The sequence below is a fragment of the Typopeltis vanoorti genome, chromosome 3 (assembly GCF_054136105.1).
Source record: "Typopeltis vanoorti isolate ZY-2024b chromosome 3, IOZ_Tvanoo_1.0, whole genome shotgun sequence".
Lineage (NCBI taxonomy): Eukaryota > Metazoa > Arthropoda > Arachnida > Uropygi > Thelyphonidae > Typopeltis > Typopeltis vanoorti.
Genome location: NC_143551.1, coordinates 101394717 through 101416411, shown reverse-complemented (window position 1 = coordinate 101416411; position 21695 = coordinate 101394717). Strand labels below are relative to the sequence as shown.

The following is a 21695-nucleotide window of genomic DNA, read 5'->3' as shown; positions in this document are numbered from 1 at the left end:
TGAAAATTTTCTTCTATATCTTTTCTATAAAAAAAATCCTTTAATAACTAATAACTTAGGTTTTTGTCATATCAGAGCTTTTTTTTTAAAGGAGAAATTACTACATGCATGTGTTTTTCTACATCCGAGTGATCCTTTGCTGTTTTGCCTTATATTTTTCGTAATATCCCCTGAATTTCAATTCCCAGTCCACTGTCATAATTAAATCCTTAAGTCTCATTAATTTCTTGTTGTGCAGTCCCACCAGAGCACAGCTTGCAATCTTTTTCAGCCCAAAGCCTTGGGTGCAAGCTGCCATTCATATATAAGTACTTTTCATTTATCACATTCACTCCATAGACCTACAAACTTCTTCCTGCACAACCTGTGCATTGATTCACTTGCTGTTTTCAGATATGGCTGTTCTCACTTCACTCCTGTCATTTTCCATCAGGAGACATAATCTTCTTCTCTCTCTCTTGCTTCTTTTAGTAACTCTTTCATATCCTTTCTTATTTTCCATATATCATCCGTAGCTGCCAAATTTTCACTTTTCCTCTTGGAAATTTGGCTATCTCATCGAACCTAAATATTGTATTGAGATGTATCTCAGAAGAAATGTGCAGTTCACAGACATAATATGGTAGACTCATAGGACTAGTTGTTTCATATGTAATTCAGGACTGATTCATATTCAAGGATTTAACACCTAAATACAATATTGGATTATTTTAAAATTGTAGTAAGAAAAAAAAAAATTCTTCTAGATGAATTAATAAATAATACCTGAAAACATATTTCTCAAAGAAATATAAGTAAAATACATTAATTTTTAAAAATTGCAAACCTTCAGAAGTATGAATGCATCTTATTTTTGCATTTCAACATTCATAAAATCACTGTTTGTCATTGGTCACTGTATCACTGAATTCACTTTTTCTTCTGACTCTTGATCACCAGAATGTGTGCCATATAGGTTTATAGCCTTTGTGGATGGGATTCACATTAAACATAAATAAATAAAATAAAATAAAATTGACATCATTTATAGTAATTGTGGTTTTTCGGACATGAAACTTTTTTTTCAAACCAACTCCACTCTACATCAAGCTTTGTGATTTTGCAGTAGATGATGAGAATCATCTGCTATCTAATGACATTCACAAAAAAAAGAAAAAAAAAAGTCCATGCCAGAGAGATCTGATGCTAGCTTCAAATCCTGTTGTCGATTGGAGAGAAGATAATTTTGCCAGTTTCGATGACTATCCAAACAAACAAGCAAAATTACTCCTGAAAATGACTTGTCTACAGGTAAAATGCTGAAGAAGAATTAACTAGTGTTAGCTAACTCTCAACATCATATAAAAAAAATAAATTATGTAATGTATTAAGCTTTTGATATTTCACAGATTTTAAATCTCCATCATCAAAGCACAAAAAGGGAGAGAGAGCAGTAGTCCTAGTTTGCTATATGTAGCTATACTGTATATAGCAAATGTATATATAAAAATATACATTAACCATATACATAAAAATGTGTGTGTGTGTATATATATATATATATCGGTTAGCTAAGTGGTTAGTCTATTCACTCTCCAACCAAGAGGCTGCAGGTTCAAATCCCATGTAGGCATGGATGTTTGTGACACTCTCCCAATATGGACTGAGTCACCATGGATGTAGTACACCCAAAACCTCCCACAATGGGAGAGGCCTTCACCCTGCAGTGGGTAGAAATATAGGCTTTTCATTTTATATATATATATTGCTGAAGAATTAACCAGTGTTAGCAGATCTAGTCTAACTCACATCGTATAAAAACAAAATAAATTATGTATGTATTAAGCTTTCATATTTCACACAATTCAAATCTCCATCAAAGAGCACAAAAAGGCACTTGTCACAGAGACTGCAATTAAATGAACACGAGAGAGAGGGAGAGCAGAAGTCATAGTTTTCTATATATAGTTATATTGAAATTTATTCATGATGCTCCTCATTTGCATTACTGAAAAGTTTAATAGCAAGCTTTATATATTGGAACACCTCACTTAGTCAACCTCATTGGCTGGGATCCTGTGTTATAATGATTAATGCATAGAAATTATAGAATGTGTGTACCAGTATATATCAATAGGGAAAAAAAGGAATAAAAACTAGAGGTAAAAACATACCTTGGGACTATATCGAGGGTAAGGTGTAATTTATTCTTCATTCTTCTGTTGTTGTTAATTAAAAACTTGTAGTACAGTATATTGGATCGTATGGAAGTAGTAGCTAAATAAAAAATCATGTATAAAATCCATAAAGAAACATGAAATAATCACTTATAAAGAATTAATAGAAGATTGTATTAAAACCTGCAACAATAAAATGTAAATAGCTAAAAATGTGAATCTCGTCAGTGGGAGCAAGATCCAGAAGTGATACCAAGATTGAAGTAATGCAGAATTCATGAGACCTCAATAAAGGTCCTCTCGGTCTAGGTAGTGACCCTTCCCATAATACATAGCATTATACATGTCTGTAAGGATATGTGCATTGCATTGTGGGATACTGAGGCAGTTATGTCATGAAGTTACTTCATGCACAAACTTTGTTTGCTTACACTTGGATGAGACCAAGAATATAATTTCTTGGCATCTTTAATTTATGATTAAGGAAACAGTGATTACTGTAGCAGAATGATAATTTGAAATAATGCGAAATTTTTTCAGCCATACAAGAAGTTCAACTGTCTAGAAATAGAGTAACTTTGGAAATTGAATTGACATATAAGCATATCAGGAAATAGCTATATGTGTGAATAGTTTTACAGTTTAATAAATCAGCCAATATTAGTAATATAGCCCAGTTGGATGTGTGTGTGTGTGTGTGTGTGTGTGTGTGTGTGTGTGTGTGTGTGTGTGTATTTATATATGTGTGTGTGTGCATATCCACTCTATATATATAAAAAGATAAGCCGAAATTTGAAACGTTTTTATGTCACGTTTTTTGTCTCTTCATTGTTTTGAGCCGGGTTAAGCTGATAAGCCGAAATTTGAAATGTTTCACGTCCAACAATGTGTTTGCCTTCATGAGACAACAATTCGTTGGACGTTTCAAAACAATCGAGAACCGGCTTACAGGCCCAGAACTCAGGGAGGTTGGGCGCCAGGGGTGCAGAGCCCCCCCCTAGTGTGTATATATATATATAAGGAAAGTATTTAAAGATTGTGATATAAAAGATCATCATGCCTATCAAGGATTTAGGCCAAGAGTGGCCTGTTCCGGCCTTAGAAGTCATCGTTGAATCTTTTAAGAGGACGTCCTTGTTTTCTTTTTCCTAATGGCTTGTAATTTAAGACTTGTTTTGGTAATCTTTCTGTTTTCATTCTTTGAACGTGTTTCATCCATTTATGTTTATATTTTTTAATTTTTTCTATTACTGATTCCTGGTTTAATTCTTTCATTTCTTCGTTTTCTTTTGTGATCAAATAGAATATACTTTGCAGTTTTTCTCATAAACTTCATTTCAGCTGTTATTAATCTTTGTCTTTTTGTTTTATTGTCCAGATTTCACTTCCATACATTAGCACTGGTAGGGCTAATGTATTGTATACTTTTAGTCTTGTTTGTTTTTGAACTAGGTTTGATTTAAATATAGAGTTAATTATACCTGTTATTTTAAAATATTTTTCAATTTTAGGTTTATATCTTTTTCATTTTCATATGTAATCATACATCCTAGGTAGTTAAATGAATTCACCTGTTCTAAAATCTTGTTGTCTATTACTATTTTAGTTTTTACTGGATCTTGTCCTTTAAAGGCCATAATTTTTGATTTTTCTGTTGATATTATCATACCATAATCTTTGGCTATCTCATTTAGATTTAAAGTAGCTTTCTGTCAGTTATCTTCAGAATTTGTAATTATTATTTGGTCATTGGCAAAAAGGAGAGTGTTTAAGTTCACAGTAGGAGAAAGTTTAATACCTTGATAGAAATTTTTATTCCATTTTATTATAATTTCATTTAAATAAATATTAACAGGAATTACTAAAAGGGACATCCTGTCGGACTCCTTAGTTTATCTCCTTCGAATATGATACTACATAATTTAATCTTATTTGTTTTTGATTATTTTCATATATACTTATGATAGTTTTTAGAATATTATTTGGTATTTATCTTTTTTTTAATATGTTAAATAAAATACTTTTAACTTTATCAAATGTTTTTTCAAAGTCAATAAATGTAATATGTGTTTCTAAGTTGTATTCTCTTTCTTTCTCTATTATTATTTTAGGCAAAAGACGAGATCTATCATGATCATCCTTTTCTAAATCCATTTTGCACTTCTAAAATAAAATCTTCAGAATATTAGACATATGAAGAGCCAAAGGCTTTAAACATCTTAAGAATATTTTATTAGTTTATTTAAAATTCTGCTATATATTTTATAACAGGAAACTGCATCTATCCTATAAAATCCTTTAATAAGCAACTTAAATGTTTCTATCATATCCCCTCTTTTTCTCCTATCAACCAATGTAATTAAATGTAATGGATATCCTTGTTTTTTCATTATACACCATAGTTCTTCTCTGTGTATTTTATCAAGAGCTTTCTCATAATCCATAAAGATCAAATGAGTCTCAAATTAAATTTTCATCTTTTTTTCAATAATTTGGTTTTAAACATATTATATATTCGTGATCCTCCATCCCTGAAATTCCTTTGTTCTTCCAAGAGTGGATTGTTTGCAATATTTGTCTTTTATTCAAAATTTTACTGTATGTTTTAACCCGTATATAATAAACTATTCCTCTTGAATTCTGCAGTCATCTCTATCTCCTTTCTTAAATATTGATATAACCTTATATTTTGACCAATCTCATGGGACCTCACATTTTTTCCAGCAGTTATTTATTAACTTTAAGAATCTTTGATGTAAATATTCTCCACCATACTTCTAATACTCTGTATTTATACCATCTAATCCAGTTTATTTTCTATTTTTTGATACCTTTATTGCTTCTTTTAGTTCTTCCATTTAATTTGTTCTCTTGCATTTTGTCTGTGTTGTATCTCTTTCTTCATTGTTTAATTTCCTGAATATTTTCTAGACGATGTCTTGTCTTCCATGTATATCTTCTAATTTATTAATCAGGTTTTCTCAAAAATCTTTCTGAGATCTTTTTACTAGTGTTAGCTCTATTTCTTTTGTTTCTGTACATGGAAAAGTATGTATACAGAAATGGGCGGACACAGAAGCAATACTTTGCAAGGAACGGCATGGGTTTACTAAAGGGAGATCACATCTCAGCAATTTGCTGATATTGTATATAATGTTATGGTTGAGCTGGGTAAATGGAATCAATATACTGTGATAGTGTTATACTTTATATAGGCTGGAGAATATGAAATGTATGCGTGGGCAATGCTGTAGCTAGAGCTGTTTTCACCTGGGGCGGTCCCTGAGTTTGCCATCCCTCTCAATACACACCAAAAATATTACAAAAAGTCAGAACGACGTATAGGGAAATAAATTAAAATGCTATGTTTATTTTTGAAGTAAAACTTTAATTTCAACATTCTAAAATGTTATTTTTCTGTTAGCAAAATCGTCAATGACATTGGCGAAGTCTATTTCATAGTAATGTAGGTAATTCTTAATCAAATTTTATTTAGAAAAACTCCTCATACAACTAGCAACACTTACAGCAATTGTGAGGAAAATTCGCAGTAGTATTACAATATTTGGAACTGAGTTCTCAAGACTGTATTTTAGAATTAACTGCAAAAGTTCAAAGTGCTGCCCGGGATGGACCTCCTCCGACCCCCCCCCCCCCCCTCCCAGCTATGCCATTGTGCGTGGGTGATGGATAAGTATCAGAAAGTGATATATGGGGTGTCTGTGAGTCTGCCAGATTTAAGGTGACCAGTAGCTTAATTGCTTAATTGCTTAATTTATATATCAATGATATTGGAAAGGGACTGACAGGAGATCTTTAGTAGTTTGCTGATAATGCAAAGATAAGCAGGACAGTCACTGATGCTACTGATATATAGCATTTACAGGGTGATTTGAACAGGCTGGAAGTGTGGAAATACGAACTAACAGGTTTAACAGTGCTAAATTAAATTTGTTAGTTTACTTGGCTGATTGGAATAGCATCTCTGTTCTCTACCTTGCAGGTGCTGTGGTTTTATATCACCCCATGGCATGGTATTTATAAATGTGTTAATGAATTTCATCACCTGGTATGAGATCATCATCCTGCTTATTGGAGATTTCAGGTGCTCTGCTTGTTCCCTAGATCAGTATTTCCAAATATTATTGGCCTAGTGGTAGTAAGTCATAGTAAGTTTACAATCTTTCATTGGTGGGATGCACATCAAATAAGAAAATAGTATGATCTTTTCTTTTTATTATATTTATTACTATTATTATTATTTTATTGTATTCTTTGATTTATTATTACTATAGCTTCATCTCACATGTTTTGGATTATAATGTTTTTTATTGTTGTGTCGATTTTTAGGTTATTTCATTTTATGAAATATTAATATCAGGAGGTTTAGCTTGGTTAAGGATGTAAACCAGGCCATCTGAACTCATGTTAGCAGTTGAAAGAAGTAGACTGTAAATTGCATACCCTGTGATTTTTAGTTTAGAAATAATGGATGCAGTGGCAAAGTTGTGACCTCGACTGTAATTCAGATATATTTTGTAGTTGGAAAGCTTTTAGATTTATGAATATATTTTTTAACTTTTTACATTATTTTCCTTGCTGAGACTTTAGAGTTACTATAAAGAGCATTAATTTGGTAAAGCCTCTGAAATAAAAATATTGATTCTACTCCCATTAATATGAATTCATAATTAAAATTGTTATGTTTTATATCTTGGGTACATCTGAAAAGATAGCCAAATGAATAAAATGTAATATTCACATCACTTTTAAACTACATATCAGACAGCAAAACTAAGAACAAACTCCATCTTTCAACACATCCAATAGGGTATGAAGTGCCTGGCACCTGCATACTGCCAATTAATCCTATATTCTTTCATGTAGGATTAATTGGGAGAAAGCATAAGTACTGTGCGGAAGCTGTTGCAAATTTGAAAGACTGTGGGATCAGCATCACCAGTGTAGCACTTCCCAGATATGTCATTCTTGTTGAGAGGCTTATATGCTGGTTATACATGATAACTAATGTATATATTAAATTAAAATAAATTTAATATATAATTTGAATATAAAATTAATATTAAAGTTTATTTACTTTATATTTCTAGTGTACGCTGTCAATTCCTTAATTATTAGTTACCCAGATATGTCAGCTGCATCCTTGTGATACTGTGCCCTCTAGGACCACAAGGATGCAGCTGACACACACATGTAAAAATCAAAGTTCATTTAATAACATATGAAACAGATATATATGTTGTAGCAAGTATTTTCGTATGGTCAGAAAGCAAATTATATTTGACTAGATATTATATTCTTGCTTTTACCTTACTGGCCCAGTGGTAGTAAGTCATAGTAAGTTTACAATCTTTCATGGGTGGGATGCACATCTAAGCATGAACAAACAAATGTTTACACAAAGCATCTTCACATCTACCCTACCTATATATAGAAGCTGTTGACTTGAGTATCCTATAACATACAGCACATCTTAAGGTGTGTATACTGCCAAATGCATTTTGGGATGGTGTACCACTCGGATTTTGACCTTCATTGTGTTTATCATTTTGCTCACCATTTTGCTATTTATATATAGAAAATGTGACTTTTACATTGAATTAGGCCTCGGTATCTCCATGGATCTAACTCCCATCTAGCTGACACTTCAATACAGATCAAGACTGGTATGGGATACTGAAGTTATCTGATGTGAAGTTAATAGCTTTTATACAAAAATAGCATAGTCATGAAGATACTTGCAAATTTTTGTTTGCTCACACTTGAGTGAAGGATAAAAAATAATATCTTAGCAAAATCTTATTGGGTAATAGAGCTTTGCCAACCAGAAGCTAAGTTAAATGACCTATATAAAATTTTATATTAGTGACTTAATTTAGCCTCTCCCTCACCCAATAGACTTTGCTATTTTTGTTTTAAATCAGGAGCAACATGAAACCTAGTTTCAGAAAATTTTTATATAAGGATATAATTTGTCGTCAGATATAATTATCTTTCTCTCTCTCTCTCTCACACGCGTGCGCGCACACACACACACAATTACTACAGTAGTTTCTTTTTTATATACAGGGTGTTAATTATCTTTCTCTTTTTATTGCTTGGCAATTACATATTTGTCTATGTGCATCAACCACCATCACAGTGAAAAAGTTCTGTTGCCTGGAATTTGATTCCTTTGTTTTAATGTTGTGAGTTGAAGAAATAAGAGTTGACTTTTTTGTATGTTGCTCTTGCCCACCAAAGGTTATTTTGCAGACTGATACATTTTGTACTGTATTATTGAACAGTTTCAGGTTTGATTCAGGTTGCCAACTAGAAGTTTAACTAGGCCACCTTTTTTAATCCATTTCCCAAGTTAGTTCATCTTCAGTGTAGGGAAGTAGGTTCCCCTCAACAATATCTAGGACTTCTAAGGCTTAACACCACTTTTTAATGAAAATTCTTTTAATTATTTGTTATTTTTTTCTGATTGTGCCTTCTGAAACTTATATAGTCATCCCTCAACTTACGTCGGGTTCTGTCCATCCAGCAGGACGTAACTCGATACATTAAATCAACAGAGTTATAGGGGTTAGAGACTTAACTGTAATAAGTATACTGTCATTTTAATTTTTAAACCTTATAAAACTGTACTGTGCATTACTGCCACTGTAAAACAGGAGAATAATCACCAATTCTTCCTCCACAATCACATCTTCATTACCTATCCTATGTAAAGGATCAGGCTGCAGCTCTTCTGGTGTAACCTTTGTTTTTTTATATAAAAATGTCCGATGTGATTTGCTTATTTCTCTTCTTCTTTTCATCATAAATTTGTTTATAGCAAGCAATGCATGTACTTTCCTTTCTACTAATAAGTGGTGTTCCATATTGGGGTCCATGTCTTCAACCATTCTAAGAACATTGCTAACTGTAGAGAACATTTCTGCAAGACCCACTGTGAATTGTTTAACTACCTCCTCTTGTTTCTCTTTTCGCTCTTCCTTTTTTTGTTCTTCCTCTTCTGCAACATGTTGTTCCTCCAGTTCGACCAATTCTTCATTGGTCCTTCAGGAGCACTTTCTATGAGTTGAACTATGTCGTCATCATTCACTTCGAGATTCAGATTGTTTGCTAGGCCCACTATTTCTTCTCTCAATTTACAAAGGTTTTTGTGTTTTTTTTTAAATGCCCAAAATCATGCACAAACCTTTTACATTGAGAGGTCACTTTGTCCCAAGCCACAGCAATATTTTTAATAGCATCATAAATATTGAATGCTTTCCAGAAATGCATGAGAGTCTGATCATTTCCTTCAGTGGCAGAAATGGTATGTGAAAAAGTTCTCTGTAAATAATAAGCCTTAAACACTGACCCTGATCCATCGGTTGCATCAGTGAAGTAGTGTTTGGAGGGAGAAACATGACCTTGATCTTGGTGTGAAGATCACTGATGTAAAGTGGATGACCTGGAGCATTATCTAGAATTAATAAAATTTTAAATTCTACATATTCTTTCATGCAATAGCTTTCCATTTCACTCGCATAACATCCTCAAACATTTTTGAGCCATCCACGACTTCTTATTGCTCTGATAATGAACTGGAAGAGTATGCTTCCTAATGTTTTTGAAGGCTTCAAAAATGGTTTCAGTTTATATTCAGCCACATTACACCCTAACAGAATCATAATACGGTCTTAAGAGCTTTGAAACCAGACATAGATTTTTTAGCTTTTTGTGGATGAATATCTGTTCAAGCTTTTTTTTTTTTCTAAAACAAAGAGATCTTATCCATATTAAATATTTGCTGTGGCAAATAATTTTCCTTCATAATAATTTTATCCATTTCCTCCACAAACTCATTGGCAGCCTTCTCATCAGCACTTGCAGATTCACCATACATTTTCACGTTATTGCAGTGCAAAATGCTTGAATCTCATGAACCAACCAGAAGAAACGTTGAATTCACAGTTGTAATCGGACTCTACTTTCTCCTTCAACATGTTGAAGAGACTTACTGCCTTAGTGGTTTTGGTCCTAGTGCTTATGAGTATGTGTGCTTTTGGTTCAGGTCCTCTATCCATGATGCAAGTAGCCTTTCCATATCACCGATAGGACGACCCTGTCATTGCTTCATCGCTATCGTCTATTTAATGGAAGCAGATCCTTTCACAGATTCTACGATATTATCCCTATTTTCCAAAATGGTCGTCACTAAAGAATGCGACCATCCGAAGTCATGTGCGATCACATTGACGGGCTTACTAGCTTCATGTTGCTTTATACTACTTTCAACTTCATTTCAAGATCAATTGCATGCCTCTTTTTCTGTGATTCTTCACTAGGTTTTTGATTGGGCCTGTAGGGGCCATGTTGCACAAAACATTGCAAAATATTTAATGATAAATACACAAATAACCCATTTCTCAAATACAAAATCAATAGAGGAACTGTCGAAGATGTGTGCCGATTGCCAACTGCCGAGGGAGGTTGCCACTGCGCATGATGCATTGTTGCTAAATAAAAACCTTTTTACTTTATGCTCACTTGCGTCTTGTTCCAAAGTATAGTCGAAAATGTTATTTATTCCCTTATGGGATCACAGATATCTTCGAACGGACTTAAGTCGAGGGATGATTATATACCTTTCTACTTCTTGACTGGATCTGAACTGGAGTTATTCTGTCTTGTTGATACAGAGTTGTTCTGGAGTAGCAGCAAGTTTCTGCATAGTTCCTTCCTAAAAGTCAGAATCAGGAAAGTAATGTCTGCAAGCAAGCATTTAGTTTGATGTTGCAGGCTAGTGGGGCACTTATGAAAAATTTAGCATGCTCATTAACTTCTGTGGCAACTGAGTCTCTAAATTAGAGCTGACTTCCTGATATAACTCTTGTCATTCTACATTCTGTCAGTGCATATATGAACAATTCAACAAGCCAGATTCACATCAATAATCTTTGCCAAGTGACAAAATCTAAAAACATTAATCCAGATATGGTCATATCAAAGCCATATAGGAAAATAGCTTCCTTATTCCAATAAATTAATTTTTCTTATACATTGCAATTAGTCACTGAGATGACTTAACCTCATGTCCCCTTAATTTTGACTCTGCCTACCATCATTACCAGAACTCCAGCTTTATGGACTATTTACAGTCAAATTCCTGTTGTTATAAATATTTTGTGTGAAATGCTTAACTTGGCAACATTGAACTGATACACATTATTTACCAATAGGACTAGTTTGTTCGGATTATCTTGCCCTTATTTCACTCCTTGGAAATTGTGTTCAAGCTGAGACTCAAGTTGAACAACCAGAGGCATTGCTGATTCTTTTGCACATTCCTTCAGCACCTGTGCTGTTATTCTCTGAGCATGGTGATCACTCTCTTCTCTGGATATCTTTAATCGAAAATATTTTCATTTATGCAGCTCTTGCTTTAAAGTTTTATTTAACCATTTTAACTCCTGTGCAGTTCATTTGCCAAGCTCCCAAGAAGTTGTATGATAATTCTCAGCAGCTGGTGACAACAATCACTTTATTTATAGACAAGTGCTGCTTAAGGTAGTTTTTCTTTGGTTGCTGTAAATTTTCTTTTGTCCTGTATATTATCTCCATAGTTGAAATCATCCATAAAGATAGTCACTGTATCCACAAAATTTATTTGCATAGCTCACAGTCCTCATCGCGAGACCCAAGTCTGTAGCAGCATCTGTGTATTTAAAACCATAGAGCCATGAAATCATTAGTTGTAATCGCCGATATTATGACAATTTTGAGATGTCTCTTTTGGTTGGAGTCGGTAATTATTTATAGTAGTATTTCTCTGACCAACTGAGGGCGTGTTAGCCAGCCTCGTATGGAGGCAGCAGGGTTTTCCCTACCTGAAATTCAGGTTATTCATCCCTCAAAACAGACAAACCAATCAGAAGAACACAACCAATTTACAGCATAATACACTGGTCTCATAGTCTTTGTTGCCTCAGCTGTAAATCCAAAACAGACAAACTTCATTGATCTTCAACTGCACCCATCATATTCTGTTTTTATAAGAATATCCTATTTTAACCAGAACTCGCTGTGAATAATTTTTGCTCCCTCTGCATTTACTAATGCTAAGACCTCCTCAGTTTTATTCCTGATGCTTCTGACATTAGTTGAACATGCATGACAACCAACCACCAGTCTGATAAGTATTATCAGGTAACTCTTAAAATCTGACCAGTTTAAATAAGCAGCCCAAATTGATTCCTCAATCAAATTCCTTACTCCACTGCTATAGTTATAATATTCTTTTCTGTCTGAACTGATCCCACCATTCTTGATGTGTTCTTCTTCTTCTTCTTCTTTACTGTCATTCTCCCTTTCTCTTTGTTTTACAATCACAATTTTGACCTCTCACCTTAATGCATACTTCTAAGCTTTCTTGCAGCCACCCTTGACACATCTAGTTTTCTGGATGTTTATAGTTCACTCTTTCCTTCAGTTTTCCTAAGCATCTTACATTAAGATTCTTATTTTGCAAATTCTTAATCAAAGAAATCGGTAATGCTGGTTTCCAGCATTACCGATTTCTTTGATTAAGAATCTGCAATCACTGTGACTGTATTCGCAAAATTTATTTGTATAACTCACAGTCCTCATCACGAGACCTAAGTCTGTAGCAGCATCTGTGTATTTACAGCTATAGAGACATGAAATCATTTATTTGCAATAAATCAGCAGGCCTATTGAATTACAATCATACTCACTTCACTGAGTGTCATTGTAGAATTGTTTCATACAGATATCTGTTAGAATCATTTGTTGTATTCATCACTGATAGCCAAGTTAGGAGAACAAAAATCCAAATGTGAATACAGAAAGTGGATCTTTAATGATGTTTTCAATACCATTGATCTATATTAGCTTGCATTCTACAACTTTGTAATGGTCACTTTTAACATGTTCTAAATAGTTGCCAATGACAGCTTTGTGAAGTTGTTACTGCCAATTTTTTTCCCCATATCATTTCAGATGTCATCGGAAGAATTATCCTTACAACTTATGAAGTTATCCAAACTTGTGAACTAATAAAGATGACGTCTTTAATTTTTTTATTGCTTATTCTTTGGAACTTGTACTTTAAATGCCAGAAACCATTACTATTCTGAAAATCTTAGCAACATTTTTTATTTTATTTTATTAAATCCAGTATAATATGGAGCAGCAGTAAGAGAACTCTTTTTAAGCTTCATCAGGGAGAATGCAAAACACTTCACCTCTAGCATGCTGTTAAACTTGCCATTTTTTAATTTCATAGTGGTGGTTTTTTGCTCGACCACCCACTTGCATAAAAAGCAATTATTTCATAAAGCTTAACTGCATACCCATTGAAAGCACTATCATTGAGGTCATCACTGCAATTGTTGCATTTATATTCATTATGTTTTAATATATTTAAGAAACAGCATATTCTCATAGGATTCCTTCATGCGAATAATATATGCCACTAGAATAGTGGGATATATTTATTTCCAATTTGTCAGTGCTTGGTCTTCAAATAATTTACAATTTTGTTAACAGCTTTGAAGCGAAGTGATCTTTCTACCCTTTTCAAAGAGGCTTCAATCTTGCAGTTTAGATACTAAGATTCAGATGATAACATAGCGCTTCACTTTCAGTCCATCAGTTGACTTATCTTCATCCATAGTTTTTGTTCCAGATACTTTAAGACAGTAGTTCCCAAAGTGTGCACTGCGGCGTCCTGGGGAGCTGCTGTGTAAAAACTCGATGTTACGAAAATTAATAAAATCTCTAGTACATCGATTTTTACTGTAGGAACACACCTTAAAAACCTTGTATATAATGTATCTATGTTTTGTATGTTTAAACTTTGTATAAAGATCAAAATAAGCCCAAAGGGAATTAACTCGCTCATTGTTTAAGAGCAGAAGTAGGATGTTTGAAACCAAGGGTAGTGTCTGTAAGTCGACAGTTCCTTTTGAAACGTATTTACGAGTCCTGTAGCAGGTGACCTTCAAGGTTAGTATTGAAAAGGGACGGCCTCCATCAGTCGGAAAGTCCGTAGGTCATGTAGCCGGATTAAGGACATCAAAGGGGAAGAATAGGATTTGGCTGCGAAAGTTCAAGAACCGCCAATCACGTGCTGTTGTACAGGGTTCTCGTAACTGCGCGCAAGACACGTACGGGAACATTTGGGGTCCAATAAACGTAACCCAAAGTGCAGGGGTATTGAGAATATAAGGTTTGGAATTTTGTTGAGAAGGGCTTCCTGTTTTCATCTTGTGTGATCTGTCCACAAGAGGTCGAGAAGAAGAGGTGTCAATTAGTTCTGGAGGGGAGAGATGGGAGTTCATCCATGAAGGGAGTTTCCAGTCCGTAGCCAAGGATAAACCGGAGGTTACAGTCTAAGGGGAAATTTTGCAGTATTGGTTCAAGCCTTGCTGCTCTGTTTGAGTACGTGCATGCCCACCGACCTATGCAGTTCCTCAGCGGTGAGTTCAAGATGCAGGAGGAAACCTATCCAGTATCCCGATAGCTGACGCGATCCCTCGATAGTACCCTGTGACTCCCATCAAGGAAAAGAAGAAAACACGGAATGGAGAAAAAACCCCTTATGCCTCGGAAAAGAAAAGGAAAAGAAACAAGGAGGGAAGGCATATGCAAGACGGTCAGAGACCCACGTGAGTCTGAATGTTAATTATTTTATGTTTGTGATTTAAGAGAATTCCCCTCGAGGAACTGTTGAACTATTTAATATAGAAAAATAGTGGTTTAAAGTACATGAAATGCTCGTAGATTTGTGTAAAAATTATTAATGATGTAACGTGAGCGTAGTTAATTTCCCTAAGAAAGATTGGACTAATTAAGATTTCCTTTGATTAATGTGTATTAATTTAATTACTTATTATCACATCATAGAGCTGTTCTAATCAAAGGGAATGAAATATGCTAATGTGATTGTCAGTCAATTAACTAAGTCTTTAAGATGAGAAATCTAAGAGTCATATAATGTGTGTGGTGCATGGTTGATGACTAATTACGATTGTTAATGCGCACCTAGAAATTTCTTGTTCTGTGTGAATAATATTTAGTATTTGTGATGTAGAAGGCATTATCTGAGATTTTAATTAGAGAAGAAAATAAGAGAGTTCACTAAGTATTACATTTGATTAATTATTCAAGATTAATGAATTTCTTGTATGAATGAAGATTTGACTTCATGTATTGTATAGTAACTATTAGATCAGTAATTAAATTTTGTTTATATATTAGTACATAATGGTTTGGTCTCATTTTTTTGTCTTTTGCAATGCACTGATTCAAAAAAATAAACTCAGATCTGTAAAGTGGGAGCCAAGGTTATTAGAGTCCTTTTTGAGATAGAGAGTTATAGGGCCAGGAAAGCAAATTGATAACTTGGGGATGATAAAGAGATTTTGTTGTGAAAGATTTAATAACCTTCTGGAAGTACTATATTTCTTGCACCATATCGAGGCATGGATGGCGCAGTCATAAATCTAAATAAATATTTCCATTGCTCTCGGGTAGAAGGAGTATAGAATACAGAAGTTAGGAATCTAGAGCATAAAAAGGGGAACGTATAAAGTAGTGACGATATATTACACTGTTGCAGCATCACCTGGATATATATATATATGTCACAGCATCACCAGGATATATAAGTAAAGAAATACTCCCCCTCCCCCACATTAATTTTAATTTCATAATTTTATTTCCATTTTCAATTCAATGGGATAGGATGCGACATCTAGTGGACCTGGTGCAAACCAGTAACTCACTTAGTAATAACTGTTTGCAGAAGCCTCTACAAATGGTTACTAGATGGCACTCTAAATAATTAAGTTTCTCTATTGTTTTAGTACTTTCTCGGTACTTTGTTTGTATATAAATAGCTGTCTTAGCCAGCTGTCTTTCGTGCAGTCTTAGTGTTGAATTAGTTTTCTGAGATTGTATCAACTGAATATTGTTGTAATTTAGTCAAGTGAAGATTTTGAAGTATTTCCTCTTGTATGTATTTTTAAAAATGGATCGGTTTTTACTAAACAGTAATAAGCGTTGTGAGAGAGAAAATAAATCGGACACACCGTCAAATAGTGGCAAGAGTGTGAAGAAGCATAAATATTGAATATATGATGACAGTTATTTGGACTTTGGTTTTACGTCGACAGAGGTCAGTGGTGAAGGGAGGCCGCAGTGTGTACTGTGTGTGACAGTTTTGGCACCAGATTGCATGCTACCAAGTAAGTTGAAACGCCATTTAGAAACCAATCATTCCAGCATAGTTAGTATATCTCGTCACTACTTTACCAGGAAGTTAAGAGTTAAATCAACAAAAAAAAAAAGATAGTTTTTATAAGCAGGCGTCAATACTAAGCAATGCTTTGCTAACATCTTACAAGGAGGCACATAGCATCGCAAAATATAAGAAGCCTCATACCATCGCAGAAGAACTCATTCTACCGGCTGCTGTAGATATGGTGAACATTATGATCGGTGAGTCTGCTGGGAAGCTGCTTTCAAAAGTGCCTTTGTCCAATAACACCATCAGTCTCAGAATACAGCACATAGTGAAGGACCTCAATGATCAATTAATTGATAAAATAAAAGGTGAGGAATTTGGGCTGCAGCTGGATGAGACCACAGATGATAATAATAATGATGCTCACTTGATTTGTTATGTACAGTTTATAGATGGTAATAACATTGTAGAAGACCTTCTCTTTTGTAAAAGTATCACTGCTGGTGCTAAGGCTCAAGACTCGTTTGAGATCCTTGATACTTTTATATCCAAAAATAATTTGAAGTGGACTAAGTGCGTTGCGTTGGTGTCTGTACTGATGGTGCTCGTTCTATGTCTGGCTGTTATGGAGGATTGCAGGCACTTATTCGAAGCAAAGCCCCTGATGCACTGTGGACCCATTGCGTCATTCACAGGGAAGCACTCGTGTCAAAATATCCAAGTCCTACATTGAACCAGGTCTTAGAATATGTAGTGAATGTAGTAAACTTTTTAAAAACTCGGCCGTTGAAGGCAAGGTTTCCAAAAAACTATGTGAGGATATGGGATCCGAGCACACGTCTTTGTTGCTCTACAGCACTTCGCGATGGCTCTTTCGTGGTAATGTTTTGTCTCGTACGTTTGAACTGCGACAAGAAATTTATATTTTTCTTAAAGAGGAAAACCACAAGTATACCGAAAATTTTGTGAATGAAGATTTTTTGATAAAACTAGCATACTTATGTGATATTTTTGAAAAGATGAATGCTCTAAATCTCTCCTGTCTGGCTTATGCAACATGTACCTTTTAAAGTTGATTGAGAAAATTTCAGCTTTTATTAAAAAAACAAACTATGGAAAAGAAAAATGAATGAAGATGGAGGCAAAGAATGTTTCCCCTTGTTGTTGCAACAGTTTTTGACCTCCAATGGAGGTTGATTTCTCTTGAGGTATGATATCCATTTTTTAAGAACACTTATCACAGCTTAACACCTGGTTTGAGAAATATTTTCAAAATGATAATATCGAAATATTTGCATGGATTCAAGATCCATTTAATGCCAGTGCTCCATCTGAATTTGCTGCTGCAGAAGGAGAGAATCTTATTGAGTTGTCTTGCGACAATACGTTGAAAACAAAATTTAGTAGCATGGAATTAACTGAATTTTGGATATCAGTAAAAGATGAATATCCCCTTCTGAGTGAAAAAGCTCAGAGAATTTTAATTTCATTTGCGACTTCTTATTTGTGCAAAGATGGATTTTCGGCGGTCACTGTGATAAAAACTAAGTATCGCGCAAAAATCAATGTGGAGAAGGAAATGAGGGTGGCTCTGTCCAGTTTGATTCCAAGATTTGAGAAAATGTGCAGTGATCAACATACTCATCCATCCCACTAATGATAATTAGTTGAATTTGTTCTATTACTTTTTTTTTTGTGATCTTAAATACGTGTTTTATTTATTTTTACCTAACTCTTTAATTTAAAAAAATTATTCGCTATTTCGCAAAGTGTACTTGTTAAAATTTGACAGAGGGCGCCTTGGAAAAACCTGGATTCAGCAAGGGCACCAAGAATCAAAAAGTTTGGGAACTACTGCTTTAAGAAATGCATTACAAGGTAAAGTGCCCTTCTTAAACCACCTGATATTCACTTGGAGATCCTCTATATCTCAGTCCATATAGATGATGGTACCCTTTTGTTGGAAAGACTTGAGTTTGAATCCTATCCGGGATGCAAAGAATCTTTATAAGAGTTTTCTATCTGAAAGCGAGTTTTCAGTTCCATTTTCTGTAATTAGCTATTCAGTTTACTTTTTTGGTTGATTACTGTACATCTCTTGGCAGATAGTTACCTTTCTTAAAACCTCTCCACGGCATAGAAGTGATAATGATAGAATGCCGTTCCAAGTCTTTGTTTTATACATTATTATTCTCTTTCTCCTATACATAAATTGCTTCTGATGGTATACGCTGTTGCTTCTCATTTGACAAACATTTCAGTGTCTGAACATCTCAAGCTTCAAGATCTACCGGTTCCTTATAGACCTTCATACCATTCTTCAGTGGTGTGAGAATAACCTAGACACCTTTAGTATCCACTATGATATAGTCCTAGTGGGAACTATGACATAGTCCACTAGGACTATCTAGTCATATCCACTATCATATCTAGTCATAGCTCTAGATACCTGTTCTGTATAAATCTGAAACGTTCCCAACCTGAGAATGTTGTGCTTACTTCTGGGACTGTACAACATGGATCTCACAAAATTCTTGATGATGTCCAGAGGAGGGTAGTCCAGCTCTCACTGACTAATGTGCACTTTCTCATAGATGGTTACCTCATTTTATGTAATAACCACGATGTCTCATCAATTTTAGCCATTTGTCTTTTCTTTAGGTACTTGCTTTACTGAGCTGGAATTCATCATTCCTCTGCTTTCCACTAAGCCTGTTAAAGACTGGGCAGCAGTGGCTGTCTAACATCTGTCTGGGTAGTGATCCTTCCATAATGCATGGCAGTTGACATGTCAAATGTTACACCTTTCCTTTGTCCAAAGGGTAAAGGGAAAGTGAAAAATAAAAACAAGAGTGTGATTTCTTGTCAAGTACAGTTCACTTTGTAACCTTTGTGTGTGTGTGGGGGGACTTGCTGCATCTCTTTACAGCCAAGTAAAACTTCACTTAATCTTCTTTCCTTCCACATATCTGTTTTCTTGAAGAGCTTCAACTATTGCAACCTCTAGCATTTCAAGAAAAATTATCACTAGGTTCCTTCATCTTTAACCCTTGCCAATAAATGGCACTTATGTGAAATAGGTTCTGCAACCTTTCACACGGAATTGATTAATCCTTAATTAGTAACACTTTTTTGTTACATAATTAATTGCATGGGGCCTATTTAACCCCAAAATTAAAATTATGATATTTCTTTAATTCCTCAATATTTCTCATGAAATATTGTTATTTATTATAAGGTTATGGTGAGTAAAATGAAATAAACAAATCATTAATATTGCTTTATTTTTATAATAATTATGAAAATTTTTATTCGGTCTTAATTTTCCATACAATTATTGCATTTTACTGAAGAATGCTCATTGCAACAAAAGCTCAGACATTTTTCACCTTTGACCTTATTTTATGATCCTTTGATTTCGGACATATTACACAGCAGTGTCTGCAGATCATTGTGACTAGAACAAGAAAATATGCTTAAAAATACAAAATCGAAATAAAATATCACTTTAATAAGATTCATGTAAGTAGTTGTATGGGGTCAGAATATGTCTTTACTCCACAACTGTGCCGGCAGCTGGCACATGACTGATTCAGCGCAGAGGAAGCAAGATAGTCAGCTTCTCGAAATCGCAACAAAAATCCGTCATTGGTTTTTGCTGGAAATTGAACTTGAATGATGGCTGGGGTCAAATAAACTTCATGAAGCTAACTAATTAAAAAAAAAAAAAAACTATCTTGTCTCATACATTTTTTTCTTAATTAAAACATCACATGTCAGTCCTTAGGTTGGGATATATTTTTAAGAACTGATTCTCATTGGGAAATCTTATTTCAAAGAATTTTAGTTTTGTTTAATTTAAAAAAAAAATTCTTTTAAAACTTGAGATGTTCTTCAATTCAGTGACATTTCCCACTTTTGCTAGTTAATAAATTCTTAAGAAATACATTTTTAAAAATCATGTAAACTGTTAAAACTGATGGTAAGGGTTTAACTTGAAACATTCAATATTAAAAAATTGTAAATGATTTAGATCTCCTTCCCTTTAGTCCATTTGGTACCATCTAGAAAGTCGGAAACATTTATAAATGTTTCTGACTTTCTTGCAAAACAGACTGTCCACAGAATGCATTCGGTTTACTGACATGGTTCCGGTCTTTTCGGAGTCTTATCTGCTTGGGCATAATCTGAACACCTCCATAATTCTATTTACATCACCATAGCATGCATAGTTTCAAATATTACATTACATTTAGTTGGAAAGAAGTAGGTTCAGTGCCAATCTGGGATACTGAGACCCTTATAGGCAATTTTCAGGTGAAGGTAAGTTAGCTGGCATATCTTAGAAGGATGGTATGATTTTTGCATTCTGTAAAATGGGCATAGCCTGAAGAACACCATGCATATAATATTAGACCATATATATTTTCCTCTGTCCCATTTACTTAATTCCTACTAGTATCTAACCAGCCATTTGATTCACTTTGTAACTTGTGCTGGTATATCAGTCACAACCTTTCTTACCATCTGGCATACTGCATTGTTTACCATGTATTGACAGATTACTGAGAAAAATTTGTGATTAATATATTCAAGCTGGTATTGCAACATGTCTGACATTTTGCATGCAACACTAGCTTGAATATGTTAATCACAAGCTTTTCTTGTTGATCTATTTTTGCTTTATACAAGAATCATTATAGTTTAAAAATAAATTTTATTTTAATAGGCACTATCTTTAGTAGAAGACAGTCCCACATATCCAAATTCTGAGGCAAGGGTAACAACTCTGATAAGCATATGGGCATCAGTAGCAGACAAAGGAGGAAGCCTTAATAGAATTTCAGAAATTTTTCAAGCATTGTTTCGGTATGTATTCATGGTGAAAAGTATTTTAGATAAAATAAGAGATGTTTGATTATTTGAAATTTTTAATTGGTTAAAAATATATTAAAAATTTTCTTTTTCCAACAGGAAAACTTCATTAACAATATTGTCAGCACAGTGGGTTGTAGTGAATCATGCATTAAAACGCCGAATGGCTAAAGTTCTTAGTCAGTGTAGTCAGGTTTTGGGTCCTCTTGTGGATGGATCAGCAAAGCTTTGTGCAGTATTAGTTATGGCAGTATATGACCCTTGGGGAGAACCAGCTTTGCGCAAAATAATGGGAGGAGAAGCTGACATTTCTGATTCAGTTGGTATGTTTATAAACCTAATATAGTTTAATTATTTTGTATTTAACTTGTACTATTAAAAGTAGTTAATGTAGT

The 21695-nt window shown here is 34.2% G+C and overlaps 1 protein-coding gene across 3 annotated transcripts in view; it reads left to right on the top strand.

Annotated features, from left to right (window-relative positions):
• The window catches only part of LOC150108427 (uncharacterized), a 175637-nt gene that overhangs the window by 9398 nt on the left and 144544 nt on the right, over positions 1 to 21695 (top strand). For all 3 annotated transcript variants that reach the window (XM_090415837.1, XM_090415839.1, XM_090415838.1), the window contains exons 2-3: positions 21155 to 21294; positions 21400 to 21623. In XM_090415837.1, the coding sequence (XP_090271963.1) occupies positions 21155 to 21294; positions 21400 to 21623 (364 nt within the window). The remainder of the gene's footprint in view (positions 1 to 21154; positions 21295 to 21399; positions 21624 to 21695) is intronic.